We start from the raw sequence: 15,651 nt of genomic DNA on the forward strand, positions 1-15,651 counted from the left end.
TTACTCAGCTAACTGAATTGAATTTATATGAATAAATTGAATTGATGAGGTCATAACGAAATTCAAATTCATTTTTCCAGTCTCAACGTTTGGACCTGATCAATTGCTCTCCGAACTGAATTGAATTTATATGAATAAATTGAATATATAAGGTCATAACGAAATTCAAATTCATTTTTCCAGTCTCAACGTTTGGACTTGATCAATTGCTCTCCGAACTGAATTGAATTTACATGAATAAATTGAATTGATGAGGTCATAACGAAATTCAAATTCATTTTTCCAGTCTCAACGTTTCGACCTGATTCATTACTCAGCTAACTGAATTGAATTGATGAGGTCGTAAGGAAATTCAAATTCAATTTTCCAATCTCAACGTTTGGACCTGATCAATTGCTCTCCGAACTGAATTGAATTTATATGAATAAATTGAATTGATGAGGTCATAACGAAATTCAAATTCATTTTTCCAGTCTCAACGTTTGGACCTGATCAATTGCTCTCCGAACTGAATTGAATTTATATGAATAAATTGAATTGATGAGGTCGTAAGGAAATTCAAATTCATTTTTCCAATCTCAACATTTCGACCTGATCAATTACTCTGCTAACTGAATTCAATTTATCAATCTTTCCCATTTTAACGTTTCGACTCCATTAGTAACTGAACTGAATGCACAGTCTGTTTTGCTCCATGCATGAATTCTTAGAAGGAAATTCAAATTCATTTTTGCGATCTGGACATTTCGACCTGAATGCCTCCTCCACTAACTGCGTTAAGAAAATTGAAATCCCTTTTCAATCAGACTTGCGAGGCTTTTGATTGATCTGTATGGATCGTCAATAAAATTAAAAATTGATTTTCTTTTCGATCAGTATCTCTGCATTCAATAGATTGACTCGTCAGGAAATTAAAATGGATGTTTCGGTCACTTTTTTCTACCGATCTCAACACTCCTGATTGCTCTACTGTACTTCATTACTGAAACTATTGCTTAAGTAAATAACCAACTTTAAATTGATTTTTTCGTCCCCATTTTTGTTTTTGCTACCAATCTCAACGCTTCAATCTTGTTGCTCTACTTGCTGGGATTCAATATACATTATTTATTGACCCTCATAACCAAATTAAAATGGGAATTTTCCGCTATTATGTTGATTCTGCCCATCTCGACGTTTCCACCTGATTGCTCTAGTTACTGACTTGATTAACAACTACATATGGATAGTAAAATACACCTAGAGGAAAATAAATTCAAGTTTAATGGCTGTGATGACGCTTATTACTGTACATAAAGTGGGACTAACTTGATTCAACAAATTGGATGTTTAATCATCTCGCTTTGAAAGCTTAATGGTATCAAGAATTGAGATTATTATTATCCATTAGATGTTGAAAACATGGAACTGTGTCCAACCCTAACAGTAAAACAATCTGTATTGCAGAAGGAAACGATAATGATAAATTATTAGTAGAAATAGAGCTACTTTAAAGTAATGTGGAAAGAGCGCCTACGTTCATTTGTCAAGCCAAGATAACTTTGCAGAAAAAGGAGAGAAAATGTCGGCCTGTACCGTATATTAAGAACGGGAATAACTACTATGATTAGAATGGCTGTTGAGCATTGCATCGGCGTGAAAGGATTAAAAATGGGCTCTTCTTTCCGAGAAATCGTGGCAGTCATGAGCTAAAATATGCAGCCAATTCCCGTAATTCCACAAGAATGACCAAAGCCAACGGTCTCTCTCCACTGTTGTACAAATAACTGAGTGGCAATCCAGTACAAATTAGTCATGATCACCGGGTGGCAGGTATTCAGAAATACCCGTCAAGAATTCAACAACAACTTGATTATTCTACCGGATAGGTTCATGAATTTTGAATTAATCAACTTTCTTGTAAAGACTGAATGAATTTCAGTCAATGCACAAGAGTTGTTCGCTTGTTGTATCAACATGCACGCTAATACAGCAAGCGTTGATGATGAGCACGATTGGGTGCCAAGCCAAGTGTAGGAAAATATCCTGGGCAGGTTGAAATTTTGCAAAATGCCATGGCGCTCCATTTGTAAAGCATGGAAATTTTTATTCGACTGGATAGGCTAATTAATCTGCTTTCTTGTAATGGCTGAATGAATTTCAGTCAATATACAGGAGTTGTTCGCTTGTTGTATCAACATGCACGCTAATGCAGCAAGCGTGCATGGTGAGCACGATTGGGTGCCAAGCCAAGTGTAGGAAAATATCTTGGGCAGGTTGAAATTTTGCAAAATGCCATGGCGCTCCATTTGTAAAGCATGGAAATTTTTATTCGACTGGATAGGCTAATTAATCTGCTTTCTTGTAATGGCTGAATGAATTTCAGTCAATATACAGGAGTTGTTCGCTTGTTGTATCAACATGCACGCTAATACAGCAAGCGTGCATGGTGAGCACGATTGGGTGCCAAGCCAAGTGTAGGAAAATATCCTGGGCAGGTTCAAATTTTGCAAAATGCCATGGCGCTCCATTTGTAAAGCATGGAAATTTTTATTCGACTGGATAGGCTAATTAATCTGCTTTCTTGTAATGGCTGAATGAATTTCAGTCTATGCACAGGAGTTGTTCGCTTGTTGTATCAACATGCACGCTAATGCAGCAAGCGTGCATGATTGGGTGCCAAGCCAACTGTAGGAAAATATCCTGGGCAGGTTGAAATTTTGCAAACCGCCATGGCGCTCCATTTGCAAAGCATCGAGATTTTATTTAGCTGGATAGGCTAATTAATCTGCTTTCTTGCAATGGCTGAATGAATTTCACTCAATACCATATTGTTATGTCAACATGCATGCCAATACAGGAAGCCTGGATGATGAGCACGATTGGGTGGGTGGTCAAGGGAACGCGATAGGGATAATATTCTGGGTAGGTTCAAATTTTAAAAATGGCCATGGCGTTCCATTTTCAATACATGGAACTTTTATTCGACCGGATAGGTTAAGCAGCTTTCTTGTGCGAATGCATGCATTGAATGGATTTCAGTTGATGCATAGGAGTTGCTGACTAGTTGTATCAACATGCATGGCGATAAAAGACGCCTTGATGATGAGCATGATTGGGGTGTCAAAGGAACGCCATTGCGATAGGGTACATGAGGTAGATTGCAATTTTGCAAAACGCTTATGGCGTTGAATTCAATTGAAAAACATCAAGTTGATTATTCTACCAACCATGTTAGTTAGCTTTGTGGTCATGATGGAATGGATCTCAGTAAAGAGTTATCCATAGCTTATCATCCACCAATTGTTGGCTTATTGCATCAACATGCATGGCGATACAAGGCATCTTTTGAACATGATGGGAGCGTCAAAGGAACGCCATAGGATATACTAAAATTATGCTGATTGCCATGGTGTGTTGAATTTTACAAAGATGGAATGGATTATTCTACCCGATATGTTCATCTACTTTCCTGCCATTAGCAATTGCATGCATTTCAGTTGTGGGTTCATAGACAAGTTGTTTGCCTGTTGTATCAACATACATAGTAGAACAGAAGACGCCTTGATGATGAGCATGATGGGTGTGAAAAAAAACTAGGATAACATTGGTTCCTTTCGGTAGAAGGACATTTTACAGCACGTCCACATGGCCATTGGCGTTTCATTTCCACATGTAATATTGATTCTTCTATCCGATAACTTAAATCAACCTTGTTATCATACTTCAGTTAGTAGGCAGGAGTTGTTCCCTTGTCATAGCCACGTCCATTGCATGATCTGATCTCCTGATGATGAGCGCCATTGGGTGTGAAAAAGAAGGGCATAGGATAAATGCTAAAGAGTCAAGGGAGATCCAACCGATGACGACCGCCATTGGGTTTACTTTGACAAACATCAAGTGGATTATTCTACCGGACATGTAAATCAGCCTTGTCATAGGCAGATGGAATCGCTTTTAGTCTATCTACCACAGTTGTTGATTAGTGTAAATGAGGTGTATTAATAATCTATTGCCCCTTTAGCAATGTTGAAAGCCTTGATGATTGCAATAGTCGATTACGGTCCTGCAAAATGGATTATCCATGCCGCCATTTCGGCCTATCGCAAACGGCCCACCACATCCTGTACGCCTACTCCTGCAGCTCTCTACAAGACAAGAGTCGACACTTAAACGCCGATCAGGATTGCGTTTTGCTACTACTGCAAGGTGGAAATGAAGAATTGGCTTGATTTCTTGTCCAAGGATAAATAAACCAATCGGTCAATAAATAAACAATTTCTTCCCCATGCGATGAAATAGTTGATTAATTTCAATTGTAATTATTAAAGCTGTTCCGTTGCTGTTCGTCAACTCCAGTGCACTGGTGTCCGTCTCGATTGCAGTCTACGTCTTCTCAGCGGCGCATCGACAACTTGGCCATCGAATGTGTTGTCGACGATTTTGTCGTCTTTCCTAGTTGGAAATTAGCGTTGTCCTTTTGCCATCGCCATTGCAACTTAGTCAAAGTTATCTATCCACATTTTGCATCGATCCAGTTCTCATTTGATCTTTCATCCATCGCTATTCCATCATGCCAAAGTCGTTTTTAGTCAAGAATTCTGCTCACGGTAGCGCTAAAAGAATCAATCGTAAACAAGGCGAAAACGGTAAGTTGATTTTGCTTAGATGCGGTAGTGCTAGAAAAATGCAATGGTCCAACAAAAAAAAATAAAACTAACGACGGCGATGATGCAACAACAACTTGCCCATGTCTATCCTCTTCTACACCAATGCATTGGATAGTATAAGAAAATGAGCTATTTTTCAGCGGCATTGTTTGCTTACAGTTAATGAACCCTTTAGTTAACTGTATTGCTGCTTGACATGATGGCAGAAAAAATACCTTTGCCTTGCTTGATGCAGTGTCCTTCCTTGGCAAATACCGTAGTTTATATCTGGCTGTCATCATGGCCAATATTCGCTAGCCATCCTGATGGCTAGCAATGATGAGGATAAGATTCTTGTCTACTTTTGTCGCTGTCATTACTGATTAGTGCATTTCCAAAGCGTCTTGTCTAGCTGGATATAACGGATCCAAATCCGATTTCTTTTCAACCTTGTCATATCGATAAGGGCCGCCTTGATCTGGATTCGCAATGATACCAAGGTGATAGCGATCAACGGTGAATAATTTGACTTTGCCAAGAGATTTGGTGATGATTATAATTTTATTATAGCGATTCATACAAAGTCAATCGTCTCATTGCCATCATCAACCATTTGGAAGCTCTATCCCCATTTTATTTTTCTATCCTTCTACCATCAAGGTATCGCTAGCAACAGGTTTTTTTTTTGGGGGGGGGGGATCACCATTCCTTCGCGTTGAGCGGGTTTCCTCCCTCCTCGACGGGTAGCTACGCTTTTGCACTTTTTTTCCTCCCTCTCTTTTTCTTTGACCGTAATAGCCCGATAGAGAATCAATAACAACATCTATCCAAAGATGAACTGGTTTAAAAACCACTGCGATCCCTACAGTCAAAATAGGAATTGGTCTCGACCGAGTCGATGCAATACCTAATTTTCGGTTCCTTTGAAAAATACTGGCGGTAGTAGTTTTGCAAGGATTATTTTACTCGGAGGTTGCCAACATGGATGAAAATCAATACCTACGGCATGTTTTTTAGCCGATTAAATTGAATTCTCGGTAGTCTTGGTATTTCTATCAACAGTAACCTAAGAGACAAAATAGTCATTTTCTTCACTTGCTCAATCGCTATTTGACAAGAGATGAGATCACTTTCCATGACGTTCTGAATTCTTGGGAGAAATTACCGTTAACGCAGATCGTTATGATCATTATCCACTCTTCCATTTCCAGTCTACTGTATGTAGCGTTGTGATGGGATAGTGTAAACTCTTTGTTTAGTTTGCTTGCTAGCTGTTGTTATTTTTCAATTTCTCCTACTGGATCGTTAAGACACCAGCCCATTTTAGTTGGATCAACGCGTGTGATTAATTCATGAATTATTGAAAGGATGGAGGACAAATCAAGTACGAGTTAACCATCAGTGCATTTGCTATACAGAAAATTGTTGGCCAATGATGGCGTCGGTCGGGATGATTGCAGAGTATTCTTTCTTATCGTCATGACGCTATCCAGCCAATCTCATGGAGGACTATCTATCCTAATGAAATAAGATAGTTAACAGTCTTGATGTAGATACTGTTCTACTTGTGTCTCATCGTCAGGCCCGGACGTTATTTTAGTCAAGACAACAAGAAGGAGAAAAAAATGGCGATTGCCATTTCCTCAATGGATAGTAGTTCGGATACATTAGGAATGGAGAAAGGGATAGCTGTTGTTCATAAGATTCTATAGGATCATCATCAATTTCTATCATCCTACCAGTTTAAACTGACCAAATTGTCAACTTCAGGGTTATGATTAGTTTCTGTATCCTAAGCTTTAACTTACGTTGTCGTCGATTTTAAAAAATAATACGTTCCACAAGCATATTCTTCCAACTACGATCAAGCACACGTCAAAATTTCGAATTTTCCCTTACCTCCTACGTTAAATTTGACCTAAATTTCCAATCGAGGAAAGGTAGTTTTAACGCATGCATTTCATTGGCAGTTTCGGACTAACTACTTTCACCAAATGCTTCAAAAGCGTTGTCTCAAACTAAGTCGCTAAAATTGATCCATATCGATCGATCGAATACTTACCAAAAATTCGAATTTTTCCTTGATTCGTGTGCTTGCTTGGATCTTGTAAACGGATAGGAATCATCCTAACCTACGAAGAGGATGGCTTTAAGAGATGGATTCTTCGACACTTTCGGACTGAATATTTTCACCGGTGATTCCAAAGTATTGCTTTAAACTGAGCAGCGACTACTTTTCCCCCAAAATATCCAATTATCGTTAATGTCTACCTTGAACTAAAATTGACCGTCTTGCAGAGAGGATCAGTATTTCATAGTGGCGTTTTCAATTCTGTTTTATCGCATTCGACTCACTAGTACGCCGCTATTTCGGTTCTACTAGCCTTTCACGGTACTAGAAGATAGCCGCACTTAGCCTAGTTTATAAAGCATTTTTTTCCTTGTCATTTCCTGACTAAAATGAGTAAGAAAATTGGATTTTCCAATCAAGCAAGGGTATTGACAATACTGCACTACATAACTTCTACGAATTTCTCCACGGCGTGGTCTAGACTTGATCCGCAATATTGGGGGTATGCCATTGAAAATCCGAAATGTAAACGCTTTAAATTTTCTGCCTTAGGAAATCAATCACATCAGTAATGTAGATCAAAATGTTAGTATTAATATACTTGCTTGACATGTCAGCTAATTTGGATCAAAGAAGAAGAGTGTCTCCAGCTCTTTTACCATGTTATTGCCCGTTATGGACATGATTTATTCCATTGCCACCATACTCACAATAATAGCTAGTAGAGAGCCTACTCGCCTATCCATCCATGATGTTGGTGCTACAGAAGTTAAGGAGGCAGATTTTATCGCCATTGCCATACTCCTTCCATCTTCAGAAATAATAAAAGTATCCAATATAGAGCGTTCTCGCCTATCCACAAGGATATCTTTCCAACTATTTCGAAATAGCAAAACGTTTCTGATCGATATCCACATATTGCTTATAGATGAATAAAATCGTTGGAAAAGAGATTATCATGTTAAGAATACCTGCCTATACGCTAATAAGGTGTTAGAAGAGGAAAACATGGCAGATTCTGTGTCCATTGCATTGCTGTTATAAATACGTGTCAGCATAACACAAAGTATTAGCACGATGTGATTTAACCAAAGTAACTGCCAGCAGATTATTTTATTTCTCACTAAGCGATGCCATGGTAGAACTGGAATAGCTTTTACTGCTTGTGCTGCTTGGTCACTGTTCATAAACTAAATACTTTGCTTAACATATTGTAGCCGATGCCGAGCCGAAAAAGACTCCCAGTTCAGAGACTGTCAATTCGTCTAAAGGGGATCCTGTCCGGCGAGTAAAAGAAAGTAGAATAGATGAAAATGATCAACTATCCTCCGATAATAACAACACACCCAATACAAGCAAAAGCACTAGCAATAGTCCTGTCCACAATCCTACTGAAGTAAATCCCAGTAACTTGGTCCAGCCACAACCTTACCAGCAGCAAGGCTGGCCATTTTGTTTACCTCCTTCCCTTATCCGCCATGATTTATATCGTCCGCAGCTCAATTTCACAGTTCCTACTGGAATGGCGATCCATCCTACGATCACAACATTAAATCCGCAAATGATGCAATCCATACCCTGTAAGCCATGATCATGCAATCTGATTTTCTTTATTTTGATGCTTTACTGCCTTTAAAATATCGCTCTTGACAGTAGTTGCTCCAAGACCGATTACTCCATGGACTGTCCTCCCCAATAACCTCTATGGACTTCAGACGGGTAAGAATTGGCATCTATCATTTTCTCTAAATAAGCATTATAGGTTAAGACTTTTTTGCATCGCAATTATTCATATCAACCATCTTCAATCTGTTCGATGATAAAAGTACAGTTTTGATCTGCGATAATTTCGTAGAGAATGGATAACTTTCATCTTTCTTCCATTTCAGTCTATTAGATGATAATTATAATAGTACAGTTTTGATTTGTGAAAACAGCGATATTTAAGTAGAATGTGATTTAAATGAAAATCTTGCATAAGTCTTCAATTTCAATCTATTACATGATGATACTACAATTTCAATTTATACAAACTGCGATAGTTTAGTATGATTTCAATGGAAATCTTGCATAAGCCTTCAATCTATTACATGATGATACTACAATTTCAATTTATACAAACTGCGATAGTTTAGTATGATTTCAATGGAAATCTTGCGTAAGTCTTCAATTTCAATTTATAAAAACTGCGATAATAAATAGAGGGTGATTTAAATCAAAATCTTGAATAACCTCTTCAATTTCAATCGATTCGATGATAATACTACAATTTCAATTTATAAAAGCTGCGATAGTTTAGTATGATTTCAATGGAAATCTTGCGTAAGTCTTCAATTTCAATTTATAAAAACTGCGATAATAAATAGAGGGTGATTTAAATCAAAATCTTGAATAACCTCTTCAATTTCAATCGATTCGATGATAATACTACAATTTCAAGTTGTAAAAACTGCGATAGTGTAGTAGAGTATAGTCTAAATGGAAAGCTGAAATAACTCGGATTTACTTCAATCTCAGTCTGTTCGATGATAATTGCACTATGTTAATTTGTAAATACTGTGATAATTTCGTAGAGTGTGTTATAAATGCAAAATCTTGAATGATTCCTTTTTTTATGGTAAAATAAACTATTGTAGGTAACAATGGATCGGTTGCCCTTCATGGTGCCACAAGAAATGGAAATAACATCTCAATTTGCCATCAGAATGGTATCATTTCTACCGCAAATATTAATTCAACTACAAGTCAGCAACAAAGCAAAACCGTATCTAGTAATGATAAAATTTTAGCGGTTTCAAATCGTACTGTAGCAAATAAAGATGGCCAACTCCAGTGTCATATTTGCCACAAAAGCTATCAATCACCGGTGCAGCTAAAACGTCATCTGAGAAGACATGCAGAAGATAAAAAACACCTATGTCCTTTCTGTAAGAAAGGTTTTAGTGATCAATTCGATTTAAAGCGACATGTCCGTATTCATACCGGAATAAAGCCATTTAGGTGTAAACTTTGCAACCGAGCATTTGCTCAACGATGCTCATTAGAATTACACTGTCAAAAGTCTCATGGTACCGATGTAAGTATCCAAAGTGTGATAAAATCGCTGTCATTGCATTAACTTGAAGGGTCTTTTATCACAAGCTGCTATTTACCTTCAGTTTCTTGCTTGATACAATATCGATTGCATTCTACGTATTATCGATCTGTCTTTTACGTTAATATTGTCAGCTCTATTTACTGAGGAAATAGATCGAAATAGTTGACCAGACTTAATAAGTTACTAAATGAAGATTTTAAAATTTTTCCTGTACGGATTATTTTCTATGATTGTCTACCTTAGGCTCAATATAAATTCCGAGAAAGACGAGAAAAAGTTTATGTATGCGAAACTTGTGGTTTTACTGCTAAGGAAATTCAACCTTATCATGAACATCTTTTGTCTCACAAAGGAGATCCTAGCGTTATCTTTCAACCTAAATTTTTAAAGCAATAGAGCTCTATATTTCGATAATTGACCTACTGTAGTATTCCTTTATTACTATAACATTTTATCTCTGCCCTTACGATAGTCAAATGATTTGAACTATTCTAAGATCTTAGTCTATCTTTTGAAATAATAATTATATAAACTGTACGATAGCTTCTTCACTTCTGTTAATAATGGTTTTGCGCTGCTGTGATTATTACCTATCCTTTAACTTATTAGTCATGATCTTGGCTCTTACTGTGCTGTGCTGTGCTGTAGGTAATTATAACGATACCATTTCGAGCATATTCGGACATTGTTTGTATGCGTTAAGCGTTAGTCTTGATATCATATCTGTCTAACTCTTTTATCATATTATCGTGTCGTTTTTCCTTCTCTAAAGCTTGATTGGATCATGGATGTACGCCGATTATGGTCAAATAGTACTATGTCTTTGCGTAATAAAGTCTTAACCCAGCAAAGAGTTTTGTTATTGGAGGTGTCGTTTGACTGATGGCAGATACAGACTATTGGTAATCGTTACACCTTAGCATCTCCCCCAAAATTATCGATCAACAATGTTAAACCGGTTTGAAATTGGTGATTATCATTCTCTCTCCTAGCCAACTTTAGTCAAAAGTTATTACGCATTAAACTGTGTTTATGGTGTTGATTTAGCTGTCACTATCCATGCATTTATGGCGTGTATCTCGTCTAAAATTAGAGTTTCTTAGTCGTGGCATGGGGTACCTCGTTGCACCTTAGTATTTCCAAAAAACTATCGATCAACCATGCTAAACTGCTTTGAAATTGGTGATTATCTTCCTCTATCCTAGCCAACTTTAGTCAAAATATTGTTATGTGTTATACTGTGCTTGTGGTGTTGATTTAGCTGTAACTATCCATGCATTTATCGCGTCCTCATTGCACCTTGGCATTTGGTGATCATCATTCTCTATCCTAGCCAACTCTAGTTAAAGTATAATTATGTGTTCTACAGTGCTCATGGTGTTGATTTAGCTGTCACTATCCATTCATTTATTGCGTCTATCTCGTCTAAAATTTGGAATTTCTTAGTCGTGACATGGGGTACCTCGTTGCACCGTAGTATTTCCCCCCCCCCCCCCAAACTATCGATCAACCATGCTAAACTGCTTTGAAATTGATGATCATTGTTATGTTTAATTGATTCCCTATTAGGGATTATTACTGGTTCACCATTTTAGGGATAATTACTGTCGTGAGATTCTGTTTTAAAACATATTTACTGTTGTCGTGGTTTCATTTACTTACCTTGCAAATGTAGAGTATCGATGTATTATTCACTGTAATGGTATAAAAAGGAGATACGATCGAGAAAAAAGGGGAGACTTGGGCTTATGTTAAATTTGAATAAGTCATTAAGTTGCTTGTTGGCAATTTGTTATTTGTTGTTACTGATGGGGCACCTCGTTGCACCTTAGTATTTCCCCCCCCCCCAAAAAAAATTATCGATCAACTAAACTGCTTTAAAATTGGTCATCATCATTCTCTATCTTAGCCAACTGTAGTCAAAATATTGTTATGTGTTCTACTGTGCTCATGGTGTTGATTTAGCTGCCACTATTCATGCATTTATTGCTTCCATCTCGTCCAAAATTGGAGTTTCTTTAATGGTGGCATAGGGGTACCTCGATGAGCAGAGTAGCTTAGCTCGGTTTATTATTCAGACAGACGGACCGAGTGGCTTGGACTTCTCATCTAGTACTATTAGACAGCCATACAAGTGTTGGCAGTTTATTTTCTGTCGGTCTGTCTACTATTGATAATAGACTGATTTGAGTAGTACAATCTCTCGATGTTGTAAGTGGATGAGATCGATCACTGCGTCAACAAGTTGGAGGAGGAAAGGCAACTAAGTCAGCCATTCCTGATGTTGGTCAAAGTAGCCATAGCTTAAAGCATATCTGCCGAGGGTTTTTTTCACTGATTTCAGTAAAAAAAATCATCCAGTGTTATGGGCAAACGAGATAAACGAATTGTAAGTTGAAGCTTGAAAATTGAATAGAATAGAATAGGCAAGTTGATGAGTTGCATGCATGGATGAGGCAGAGCATTGGATTTTTTGATACACTTTTTGTGTCGTTAAGGTGGTCAAAATATCAGGAGCGATCTGATCGTCATCACTCTTGATAGCTTAAATTATAATATCAATGTAGAGTGGATTACAGAATAATAAAAAATCATGGTATAGATGCTATACAAGACAGGATGTCGTGAAGACCATGATTAGCATTGGATTTTTGCATACACTTTTTGTGTCGTTAAGGTGGTCAAAATATCAGGAACGATCTGATCGTGATCACTCTTGATAGCTTAAATTATAATATCAATGTAGAGTGGATTACAAAATAATAAAAAATCATGGTATAGATGCTATACAAGACAGGATGTCGTGAAGACCATGATTAGCATTGGATTTTTGCATACACTTTTTGTGTCGTTAAGGTGGTCAAAATATCAGGAACGATCTGATCGTCATCACTCTTGATAGCTTAAATTATAATATCAATGTAGAGTGGATTACAAAATAATAAAAAATCATGGTATAGATGCTATAAAAGACAGGATGTCCTGAAGAACATTATTAAATCGATAGATCTCGTATGTAATTCATAACATAGTACTAGTTAATAAAGTACGTAACCGTTATGGTAGAAGTCATGATGATATACCATTGCACTGTATATCTATTAATGCAAAGTTCAAACGTAGCACAGTCGATGACCATGTTAAGATACAGCACTGTAGCCTAACATGGCATTAGAAAGATAAATAGATGCTTCAAAGATAACGTACAGTATAGCCGATTACAAAGGAATAGGAATTTGTGGTATAGAACATAAAATAGACAGAATAACGTTATTAAGATCAAGGATTTTAATTCAAGTATACTACAGTTATGATATAACTAATGGTGATGCTAGTTGAAACGTAATGCTATCACCATGTTAAGATGCAGCACTGTAGCTTAATAGGGTAGTAGAAAGACGAAGAAAATGTGCTTACACAACGTAGAAAGGTGTATTCAACGTATAGCCATGAGTCGGATAGTACTGTATTTTGGTGCTCAATTACTTCAATAAAGCTATATGCACACCAAAAATATCAGCAAGGGTCGGATCGCCACAATTCTAGATAGCTTAAAGTATAATATCAACCTCTTGTGGATTAGGATTATAAATGGACAGGAAATTATGGTATAGAATACAATGTGATGATTAGACGTTCTTAGTCTATTTGAAAGCTGTAATCATGACCTTTAAATTATTCTTTGGGCGTATCGCTATGGTGATAATATGTGTTGTTGACTTGACGATTAATTATCCGACTAGAGTTTACTAACTTAGCTTGCATAGGGATAAGATTGGATGATATACATTTCAATAACTTTAAACATTATCGGTGCAGGCATGGGTCAATCCGATAGCTGCAGCTCGTTCCAGTGCAGCGCCTCCATCTGGACCTACTATCCGGGACTATTTGAACAGACCGAGGCCTACCTGGTAAGTAGGTTTGCGAAAAGTTTCAATATTAACTATTGAAACGTAAAAATAGTTAAGGGCTACGTAAATGCTAGCAATGCTGCCAAACTGTGCATTTGGACTGTTTGACTATGTTACTCTTTTAATCTGCATTTCCGTATCAATTCTTAATTCTCAATCCAATTTTAACGATGGTGTCAGTCAATTGCAAACTAAAATGAAGTTCTTCATTGATATTGACATGTATTAAATTATCATAATACTAAGGCGTAATTTATTGGCTTGTTAGGGACGAAGTAAAAGAGAAGCTGGGTAAGAGTAAGGAAGGTTCACATTCTCTAGCTGATTGGGAGAAACAACAGGAAGAGGTGCGGTATGAGATACTTATGATTACCCCCATTTATATCACCAGAATTTACTCGAATACCAACTTCCAATCATTTTTATAATTATTTATTCTATGCTAACCTGTATTTACCTGACTCAATTGATACTTTCTTTTCGCTAAACTATTCTGAATTAATTAATGATTGAGGTAGAATGATAAATTGCTTATAACTTCTCAGTTTAGTAACTTACACTATAAGACTTTATGAGACTACCTACAGTATAGCTTGACCATAATAATGAAGTCCATGCTTTGTGCGATGCTTCATATTTTGTATTACAATCAGTTAAGTATTTATGCAACTGGGTAGAAATTTTTTGTTATTACTGCATTTGTTTGTTCTGAAATAACGAAATGCGATGCTTTCTTGATGATGATAGAATTATAAGGAAGATCTCAGGAGACATCGAGAAGAAGTTTTAGGTAAAAGTAAGAAATCAAAGAAAAAGAAGGTATGTAATGCTATCGAATAGTCTTTGTGAAATAAGATCCGTTGCAAATTAACTTCCTTGTAAGAAGCTATGTGTAAGAAGTTATGTACTTACCTACAAGTACTAATTTTTAAAACTTAACGTTATAGAAACATTAAATGCTTCCTACTGCTATAACAGTATAGTGGCCATGAACAGTTAGCTTTCTTCATAATTATTATAGTAAATCGTTGGAGTCAATTATAAACATTTTTAGGTAAAGTTAGAGTACGTTCTAAAAAAACACCGAGATTGCGTAATACAATTTGTTCACGCGACATTATAGCGATATAAACTACTGATCACAACATGAACAGTCTGATTATAGGAATTGTACGGCGTATTTGTTGGCAAGTATTTGGAGTACATTATGTTCTGTAATATAGGAATGGAATGATTAATGAAGTTGTAGCCACATTGCATGGAATGTAATCTTAGAATGTAGCATGACAGAGTTGTGATCTATATCGACAGTTCGTCTATGTTGCTGCAGATAGCTTGCTCGATACCGTACAACAAGCACCTGTGTTAAATTTGAATGACCACATAGCATTTTCCTTTGCAGAGCTAATATTATTTTATTATAAATATTTGAATAGAAAAAGAAAAAGTCCAAATATAAGAGAAAAGAGGTTCCGAAATTCATATTAATGATACTGTGTCCATAAGTTAAAAAATAATAGTTGAAAATTTCTATTCTTATGCCTATGTAACATTTGAATCTTTCTTACATAAATTACCTATCACATTCATAAGGTATCATCATCTTCTCAAGATTCTGATTCTGATCCTGATTCATGTGATTCTTTTGGAAGGGATAAAAAGGTAATTTGAAGTGCTGTTCTACTGTCGATTGCGTACTCTCATGTTACATTCAATTTAGTAAATACCTTGGTCATGCATTACAATTATAGCTCAGAACGAAGAGAAAACGAGAAGAGAACACGTCATCATCAGATAGTAATGATTCTGATGGTAGTTATTTACGTTCTGTAAGCTACCATTTCTGAAATTTTAAAGTTTATCTGCCACTTATTTATATTTATGTACATGTTTATCAATTACTTTAAAGAAAAAGAAAAAGAAAAAGAAGAAAAAGACTAA

General features: G+C 36.5%; 2 protein-coding genes across 2 annotated transcripts; both read left to right on the top strand.

Moving 5' to 3' along the window:
* Positions 1-9,532: 9,532 nt before the first annotated feature.
* On the top strand, positions 9,533-10,192 carry TRIADDRAFT_24667 (uncharacterized protein; the record flags this gene model as incomplete). Its single annotated transcript, XM_002111649.1, has 2 exons — positions 9,533-9,775; positions 10,040-10,192. Coding segments are annotated over 2 exons (396 nt in total), but the record flags the coding sequence as incomplete, so codon positions are not given.
* A 3,267-nt stretch (positions 10,193-13,459) lies between these two features.
* Positions 13,460-15,651, top strand: TRIADDRAFT_55967 (uncharacterized protein; the record flags this gene model as incomplete). The annotated part of the gene is made up of 6 exons (XM_002111650.1): positions 13,460-13,495; positions 13,616-13,710; positions 13,979-14,057; positions 14,458-14,529; positions 15,304-15,372; positions 15,568-15,651. The coding sequence occupies 6 exons, from the start codon at positions 13,460-13,462 to the stop codon at positions 15,649-15,651; spliced, it is 435 nt and encodes a 144-aa protein (XP_002111686.1).

This window comes from Trichoplax adhaerens, genomic scaffold (genome assembly GCF_000150275.1).
Source record: "Trichoplax adhaerens TRIADscaffold_4 genomic scaffold, whole genome shotgun sequence".
Classification (NCBI taxonomy): domain Eukaryota; kingdom Metazoa; phylum Placozoa; class Uniplacotomia; order Trichoplacea; family Trichoplacidae; genus Trichoplax; species Trichoplax adhaerens.